Source organism: Passer domesticus, chromosome 8 (assembly GCF_036417665.1).
Source record: "Passer domesticus isolate bPasDom1 chromosome 8, bPasDom1.hap1, whole genome shotgun sequence".
NCBI lineage: Eukaryota > Metazoa > Chordata > Aves > Passeriformes > Passeridae > Passer > Passer domesticus.
Genome location: NC_087481.1, coordinates 57,379,735 through 57,389,142, shown reverse-complemented (window position 1 = coordinate 57,389,142; position 9,408 = coordinate 57,379,735). Strand labels below are relative to the sequence as shown.

The window sequence follows — 9,408 nt, the reverse complement described above, 5'->3', positions numbered from 1 at the left end:
CATAAAGCATCTCCAGTGGGGGGAAAAAAAATTGGCAAAGTGTAGAAAGCTCTTTGTTATTCGCAGTAAATATACAGAGTGTATGGTTGGTTTATAAAATAATTATGTCTTGGTACCTCCACCTGGTTTTGGAATATTTACACAGATAAATCTAATTTGATGTCTGTGATTTTAAAATACTTTGTTTGTAGGCATGTGTGACATATATGTTACTAATAAAAGTAATAGTTGATTTAATTTACCTGTTGTAATTGAAAATGCATGTAGCATATTGCATTTAAAATTAATTTTGATACTAATGAAAGGAGGGAAACAGGATTATTAGATATGTTCAAACGCATTTTTTTTTTTGCTTGCAACATAATTATTAAATTGATTGCTCAGATAGGAACAAATTGTTGTTTAAAATCCTGATTCCGCTATGTTTCCTCTTCTAAAAAGATTGTCTTTTAATGCGTTTCCAAGCTAATAAGCCTTATAAAATTCTGTACTTGCTCTTGAATTAGTTTTCACTGATGGCTACACCTTACGAAAGCTTGTTGTTAGCATAAAAAATATCAATCACAAAATGAAGACCCCAAAACAGCCTTTTAAAGTAAATCACCGCAACAAAAAAGTTTTTCTTGTCAGCTCTGGCATTTGAAGGTGCGGAGAGGCTGAAAGTTCACGCAGTGTGTTGGTACAAAGCGGGACTCGAGCCTGTTGATAATTGCTCCTAAAGACAAACGTGAAGGCACCTGACACAGCTGGATCGAAGAGAGCTTTTGTTGGCTGTCTGTGCTAAGAGGAGAGACAACATAGAGTGCTCGCGGATGATTTAAGTAGGGTTGGCGTGATAAGGTTATCTCAAGCTGCAAGAGTTGATAGGGCAGTGAGAGACAACTCAGAGCAAAGCTGTGCAATCAATTAAAACTGTGTAATATATGCTGCATGAGGAAACCCCCCAGCCCTAAGTCTATCTTATAAAATAACATTATTTTTTTGGGGTGGGGGGGTTTCTAACACAGTAGGTTACAGTCGCAACACAAGCAGTGTTTCCCCGCGAGGATATGTTCCCAGCAGTACTCCTCAGCAGTCCAATTACAACACAGTCAGCAATAGCATGAATGGATATGGCAATGCCGGCATGCCCAATCTAGGTGTACCAGGTTCCCCTGGATTTCTTAATGGCTCCTCAGCTAACTCTCCTTATGGCAGTAAGTGTCTATTTTTGGTAACACATCATCATATAGATTCATATTTACTACAAAATCAACTCCTTGCATTGTTTTGATTTCCTCTATTGTCAGCTACTGGATAAAAGGAGGGGTGACTCTGGAGGCTGGACGTAAAAATGAAAATAATAAATTGATCTGTTTGTGCCAGAATACAATCTCAGACAGAGAAAAAAAAAAAAAAAAGAATGAACAAAACAAAACGAAACAAAAAAACCAAAATAAAAATTGGACTGCGCAATTCGTAACAAAAGTCCAACACAAAAGAGTTTGCCTGTTATCCAGAGAGTGGCCAAGCCAAGGCATTTCATTTTTATTTTTTTATATATATTTTTTTTATATATATATATATACCTCTATATATATTTTAAGAGGCAAGGCCCTATCACTCTCTTTTTCCGTGTTTGCCGTGAAAACCTCAATCTGAGTCCTGATTATTTTTGCTTTATTGCAGTAGTGCCGTCAAGCCCTACCATGGCAGCCTCTTCGGTCACCCTCCCTTCAAACTGTAGCAGTACACACGGCATTTTCTCATTCTCACCTGCCAATGTCATCTCTGCAGTGAAACAAAAGAGCGCCTTCGCTCCTGTTGTCAGGCCCCAAGCCTCTCCTCCACCATCTTGCACCAGTGCAAATGGAAATGGACTTCAAGGTGAGCCCGATCTCTCTCAATTTTCTCTCTGCCTTTTTTTTTTTTTTTTTTTTTTTTTTTTGGTGCTTTTTTTCTCGGGGAGAAAGGTACCTGGCTGGATTCTTCAGTGCTCTTGTAGTGATGCAAAAGCAGGGGGAGAAATAGGGTAGCGTGAATGGTCTGCTGAGATTTTCAGGTTTTTAGTTCATTTTTGATGCTTGCATTAGAGCAAACACCAGTTGTTTTTCTGGCATTTTCCCTTAGGAGTCTGTGCCTTAAATTTTAAGGGAAGACTGTATCCCGGAATGCCTCTTGGAGGGTTTGTGTACTCCTGGTGTTTTTATATTTTCTGAACACATTTCTGTGGATGTTTAAACCCAGCAGTGTTCTGGCAGGACAGGATGTGATTTCCTCCCTTTATATAGGGTGCAGTAGTGATTTTAAATATGTCAAGTTAATATAAGTCAGGTTAAGCCCTTATTCAGTGGACTGAGCTTTCCTGGACTAAGCAGCCCTGTATGCAGTGGTTTGCATGCCCTAGTGGTGCCAGCTCTTACTGTGGTGTTAGAGTTGTTACATTCCTAAATGAATTAAATATTTTAATTAGGGAACGCAATTATAATATTTTGTACTTTTATATAAATATATATATATAATACATGTGATTTCATTTGGGTAATACAAGAAACAACTGATAAATCAGTGACAGAAAGTCCGTGGTCACCTGCAGGGTGTGGGGCAGGAGGAATTACAGCACAATGTGAGAACAAAAACACAAAGAAAGAAGTCACCCTAAAAAGGAAGACTCATGGCCAATTTTCCCACTTTTAGGGGGTATTTTGACATGCTTGTAGGTGCATTAGAATCCCTGGGAAGGTTTGTTTGCCTCTGCTGGAGTCTCAGTGCACAGTGCAGTAAATTGAGGCACTTCAGATCCCATTGAAACCAGGAAGGGTTGAGGACAGTCTCATCCCCGAGGTCATCACTCCTCTTGACTTCCTCAGTCAAGCAGCAGCAGCAGCACAGGGTTATTTATCCTTTGTATCACCATGACACCCATAATCCAACCAGCACTCACAGGCAAACAGATGAGGGGGATTTTAATTTACCAAACCAATTCTGGACACCGGCATTTTGTGGGGTGCTGAAGGCACTTTGGAGAGACATAATCCCAACCCCACAGAGCTGCCTGTCCATCCCAAATCCTCTCCAGGATCTCAAAATGAATCTTCCTGTAGCTTGCTCTTAACTTCTTGGCCCAAAAAACTCATCTGAGACTTTGTTATGCATTCAGGTCAACAAAGAGCTGAGAATTCATATGTACAAACTCATTGTAGCATGATACTAAAGGAAAGGATAATTAAATTAATTTTTTTTTGCATTATTTCTTTAATGGAAGCTTCACTGTGGTACTACTGTAAGTAGAAATCTATATCCATATTCTTAGAAAAGATAATCCATTCATAAAATAATCCAGTGTCCTACTTTCCTCTTTTTGCAAGAAGACACTGCTATGAAAAGTAAATACTGAAAGAAAATAATGGAAAAAAAGGGAAAAATTAGATAATAAATAATAAAAAATAGACAAAAATAAAATAAAAAATAAATGTGGTAACACATGGCTTAGATCTGAGGAAGGAAGATCAACTAATTGATTTTGATTTACTCTGATAAACACAAGATTTAAATTTAAATGATCCTGACTTTTGCCATTTCAGTATGTAAGGGTCTTCCTGTCCTATACTCAAGGTTTTAGGTACTTATAATCTCGAGATTATCTCAAAATAGGGTTTTAAGGAGAACTGGGAGGGCTGAATGCACTAAGCGCCCAATGTCCCTTAGCAGCTCCCCAAGCCCCCAGTAACTTCACATCTCCATCCTCAGGTACAAAATGCTTTTTGTATAAAGCTCAGAAGATGACTTGGAATCAGCCAACACTGATTTGTTAAATAGGTCATGAATTCAGTTCTCAAACTGAGCCAAACCTCACCTTGCACTAAGCTTTTTTCATGCCCAGAGAGCCCAGTGAAGACTGATCCATGCCTTTAACCCCTGATTTTTGGATGCTGTAATCCATGCAGCATCCTTTTGGGTTTTGGATCAGCAGCTGAACTGAAAATCAAGCGTTGAAAATAAATAGATAATACATAGATAAATCAATAATTAATGAAATAAAAATTGTCGATTTTCCTCTGTCAGTTTGTGTTGAGCAGAAAGACCCAGAGAAACAGGCAGAATGTCCTTCTAGCCTGGTAGTTAGAGCAGTGACTTCCAGGGTTGTGGCAAAAATATGTGCATGATTTATGCAAAGTAGACAGCACCACAGAGTGATGCTCAGTGTTGTGTGAGTTAGGGAACTGACATGGAATCACAGAATCCTGGAATGGTTTAGGTTGGAAGGGACCTTAAAGACCATCTAGTTCCAACTTTGGGCAGGGACACCTTCCACTGTCCCAGGCTGCTCCAAGGCCAGTCCAGCCTGGCCTTGGACACTTCCAGGGATGGGGCAGTCACAGCTTTCCCTGTGCCAGGGCCTCAGCACCATGTCATCTCCCCCACCCAGGAGCTCTCTGTGAGCTCCTTCACCATCCCAGCAGAGGCACCATCCCTTTTTCCACCTTGATTCCTTGAGTCAGTTCAGACTGAGCTCACAAAAGCCCTCAAATTCACCCATTCATCCTCACAGATCTCAGCCAGGGCTGAGGGACAGGACAGGGATGAGTTTGTCAGCTCCTTCCTTCATGAGACTTCGTCAAGAAAAACCACCAACACTCCTGTGTTGGTACTTATCTACACTGCATTTGATACATAGAGTTCATTAGGGAGTTTCTGCTTCTTCCTTCCTATTTTCTCAGTCATTTGTTGTCAGGGAACCCTTTTTAAAGTTTAATTAGTTGCTTTCTGGACTCTGTACAATCACCTTGAGAGCTTTCTGATCAGCACATTTTCTACATTAAGTTAAAATATGGAATTTGAGAGCTGCAGTCCAACGCAGCTGAAGTGTTTTTGGTGATCTTCAAGTACAGAGTCTCATTTTAGGGCAGGGTGTGAAGGAGCTGAGCCACAGCTGAGGAGATGTCACTGTTAGGAATGGTCACATTCAGGCAAGCCAAGAGGGCAGTAAAAGCTCATGGTCACTGGTGGTGCATAAGAGGCAAATCCTGCAGTTTATGGATAAGCAGAGCCTTGGATAAGAATGGATAAGAATTCAGACAGGGGTGAAGAATTTTGCAGGGATTTTGGGTTTGATTGACCCCTCCCTGGTGGGTAAACCACTGCAGGGTATCTCTGTGTGGGAAAAAATGCTGCTTGTGGTACATCTAAGTTGGTGAGAACAGCAGAACTAAGCAGTTCCAGCTGGACCTCAGGGGATTGTTTTGTCCCCTAACAAAGAGTCAAACAGGAGTTGAGCTGCTCTGATTTCTGACTTGTGCTGATGCAACCCTGAGCATCAGGACCACCCGAGCCCACCACACCAGAAGCAAGATCTTGCTGCCTGTGAGCACAACCCCAAACCCCTCTCTGTGCTGCAGGACCCAAGAGTGAGCATGGAGACATCTGCAGGTGACACTTTTTTGGTAAAGAGATCCAAGACACCTTCCAGTGGAAGGTGTCCCTGCTCATGGCAGGGGTTTGGAGCGAGGTGGTCCTTAAGATCCCTTCCAACCCCAACCAATCTGGGATTTGATGACTCAATGATGAAGACAGAGGTTAAGAGTGAAAAAGACAATCTAGGAGATCTCAGGGAGGTCAGGCTGGGGGCAATGCCAGCCAGGGCTGATGTTTTCTCCTCCCCCTTGCTGCACCCATGCCAGCTGCATGGCCATCGTCAGCCTAAGGAGGGCCAGCACTCAGAAGCTGCAGCTCTTGGAGGAGAACTCTCTCCCTGCTGTCCCCAGGGCCTGACTCACTCCTGTGAGTAAGCCTACAGAAAAGGGCTTTTGGGCCGTATCCAAAAAGCCACAATCTTGTTGACTCTGCATGACCTCCATAGTCTATGACCAGAAAGTCAAGTACTCACACGAATTTTTTAAGAGCAGGATCCTACCATGTGTGTTCCTTAGGGCAGAGAGTCTTTTCCTGTTTAAAACAATGAACATTAAAGCTAGAAAAGAAATTTTCTAGTGAGAGACTACTGGCTCGCTGCAAAGTTGGAAGCACAATATGTGTTCAAAATTTGGTTTTCAATCGTAATTTGCTTTCTATAGATCGTGAAAGATATTGCTCTCTGGTTATAGGACTATAATGCACAGCAAAAGGCTCTCTATATTCTTTTAAAATTGCATCCTGCTTAATTATCTGGTCTTCCTCCAGATGAAAGTATTAAAATTATTATTAAAAAACTCACCAGCTCATTTTTCTTTAAGAAGGCATTTGGTATCAATTTGCACAGCAGGAAGCTCAGTGCAGAAATTCACAATTGTCAAAGATTGCTACTAAAATAAATTGTGAAACACACATCTGGAGCACCGACCTTGCATCCCTTCTCAGATTGTGCCAAAGAGAGAGTTCAACAAAAATGGTTAAATTAAAGAACTGAGATATTTTTTCTTTCCTCCAGCAAAAATATGGCAGCAGATAATCTAAATTTTCACACAGCAGAGTCATAGCATGGTTTGGGTTGGAAGGCACCTTAAAACCTACCCCGTCCCACCTTCTGCCATGGGCAGGGACATCTTCCATTATCCTAAACTGCTCCAAACTTTGTCCAGCCTGGCCTTGGACCCTGCCAGGGGTGGAGCAGCTGATGGCTGAATTGCAGCATGAGGCATTTGAGGACATGGTTTAGTGGTGAACCTCAACAGTGCTGCTTGATGTTGGACTCAACCTTAAAGGTCTTTTCCAATCTTAATGATTCTGTGATTCCATGACAGCTGTTCCTTAAAATGATCTCCCGCACCCCCCAGGCCAGGTGCACCCCAGATAAGCAGAGTGGCATGGTGACAGATTTACTGCTGAATCCCACAGGAAAAGCCAAACTGAGAGCAGGGTCCAAACACAGGGTGAGGTCATCAGCTGCCCTGGGCTGGTGAAGGGTGGAACAGAGGAGATTCAGTTAAGAGTTGTTTTTAAGGGTTTTTTGAGAGTGGTCAGGCCTTGGCAGGGGCTGCCCAGCGAGGTTTGGAGTTCCCTGGAGGAGTCCAAGGAATTCCTGGGGGTGGCATTCAGTGCTGTGAGCTGGAGTACAAGTTTGGGATTGGGGACAGATTGGACTTGGTGATCTTGGAGAACTTTTCCAACCTGAATGATTTTGTGATTCTCTGAAAACATGACAAGGAAACGGAATATTTTGGGTAGAAAGGCTCTCTGCCAATATAACCACTGTTCTCCAGTTAAATTTTGTAACTTGCAGGTTAGGTTGAAAACATTCATTATGAAGAATAGTGCAAAATTATAACTTCAGTTTGGATTTTGACATTTTTGACACATTTTATTGGGGAGAAAAATGTCAGAGTTGGAATACTTTATCCTGTTCACGAACATCACCTAATCTGTGTTTTAGAGAGGTTTAACTCCACCCAAATCCACAGAAGGCTCTGGCAGGACCAGGGGGTGCTCCGGGCTCTGGGTGCAGCTGTTGGAGCAATGCTGGTTGTGGTTGTGTTACTTATGAAATGTGTACAGACCCAGCTCTTCCAAACCGTAAAGCTGCAACGGCGAATCTGAAATAAATTAATATTGTTGAAATTAATGAACTGAGAAATTGAAGTTCACATTGCTACACGAACAAATTTATTAATATCTGTTGTACATAAATTAATGAGAAATATCATTATGGCAAAAATTAAACAACACTAAAATTAAAGACTGTCTAAATTGTGCTTCTACCAAAGAGTTAACTAGGAAAAAACAGTGGTCGCTGGCATCTCAGTTTTTATCTGTTAAGAAACCCCAGGATATGGCTGGTCAGGGGTATTAATATAATGTATTTTTATGGTGCTTGAGCTCTAGGGTTGGGAGAAGGTTTAGAGTTCTTGGTTTTGGTCTTGGAGTGTCCTTGGCTTACTCAGTTACGCTTTTATCATGAAGTAGAATAAAGGAAAATGAGGTTTTCTGCCCAGAGTACGAAGAGGTGATTGTTGGGGATGTCCCCAGGGGATGGGGGTACAGCCGGAGGAGTTGTCAGGAGCCTGGAGAGAACTGAGCCTGGGGAAGTGGAGATGCTCTGCCCACAGAGCTCCTTTCTCAAGGAGAGGCTGTGTGGGGTGTGTTTTGCTGGGAGGAGTGTCCGTGGTCCTTGCTCTGGGGATGCCGTGGAGGAGCCGGGCTCTGCGTCCTCCCGCCCCATCCCGTGGTGGCTCTGAGCCCAGCGTGCCAATAACAGCTCCTTTTCTTCTCTTTTTTCTTTTAGCCATGTCCGGGCTTGTAGTCCCGCCAATGTAAAGTCACTTTTGTTTACCTACCGTAGCACCAAGCTGCAGAGGATGGGCTTAGGGGACAAGTTTAGTATATTAAGACATGCTGATGGAAGCAGTATCTTCACGCAGAATCAGCAACAAAATCGAAATGCTACAGGAAAAAATAAAAAAACCCACAACAAAAAAACCCACAAAAAAAAGAAAAAAAAAGACTTTGTTTAAAGATTTTATTTAAACTATTAAGAATCTACATGCAAAACAACCTACTTCTTCATGAACAATTCCATTTTATTGACTGAATTTTTCTCATATTTTCACATTTCTCAGTCCTGGAGAATAAGGAAAAAGCGACGCCTATTTTGTATAAAGTTTCTGATTACGTCTTGGCTATGTCTAGTACTTGCTATGTGTTGGGAGAAACTTTGTGGATGCACCATTTTGATTATCATGAAACACTGATGAAAAATGCCTCCGAACATTTTTCTGTACTCATAACTAGATTCACAATGGTTGTGTATCTCTATAATGTGAAATATTTTTTTGTGGTGGAAAAAAAAAGGGGGCCAAGGAGGTTATGAGCCATCAAACTGGAAAAAAAAAAGAATAAAAAAAAAAGGATGAATATATGATTAGAAAAAAAACCACACAAAAAACCGGGGCGCGGGGGCGGGCGCGGGGGGGTTTATCGTTGCTTAACTTCATCTTAATGAAATGGAACTTTGTAACTTATTGTAGTTAGAAATTGTAACTTTGATATTGAATTCTCTTGCCTTCAACAAGCACACTGACAGAGAAAAAAAAAAAAGAAATTGCTACTGTCTGTTGGTTTAAAAAAATGAAAAAAATATACTTCCACTGCTAGAGCTTCCTGTTAAGCAAGTGTGATCTGCAACATTTTTTCAACTTTTGCTAGCACTGTATACTATTGCATTTTAGGCTACTGTGAAGTCTATGTTTCTTGTACCAGAAAATTGTCCTTTTGACTTCTAGATCCTTCTTCCCTAATGTGTTTTGTATGTGGTTATAAAATTGTAGACTTTTGTGATTTTGCCAAAGTTGTAGCTAAATATTTATACACTTGTCTTGAATTTTTTTCAGATCCTCTTAAATATTTAGACAAAAAAAAGCAGATTTTATTCCTTATGATGGCTATAAGGAATAAAATAGTCTTATCCATTGCAACACTTTCTTTCACATAAACACT

The 9,408-nt window shown here is 41.1% G+C and overlaps 1 protein-coding gene across 4 annotated transcripts in view; it reads left to right on the top strand.

The window, feature by feature from the left end:
- Positions 1 to 8,647, top strand: part of EBF3 (EBF transcription factor 3) — a 119,181-nt gene extending 110,534 nt beyond the window's left edge. For 2 of the 4 annotated variants that reach the window (XM_064431607.1, XM_064431606.1), the window contains exons 14-16: positions 1,008 to 1,196; positions 1,777 to 1,866; positions 8,198 to 8,647. In XM_064431607.1, coding sequence (XP_064287677.1) covers positions 1,008 to 1,196; positions 1,777 to 1,866; positions 8,198 to 8,229 — 311 coding nt within the window. In that variant the 3' untranslated portion in view covers positions 8,230 to 8,647. Of the gene's footprint in view, positions 1 to 1,007; positions 1,197 to 1,668; positions 1,867 to 8,197 lie in introns of all 4 variants that reach the window. The other 2 variants (XM_064431605.1, XM_064431604.1) reach the window with 1 other exon arrangement.
- Positions 8,648 to 9,408: the final 761 nt, after the last annotated feature.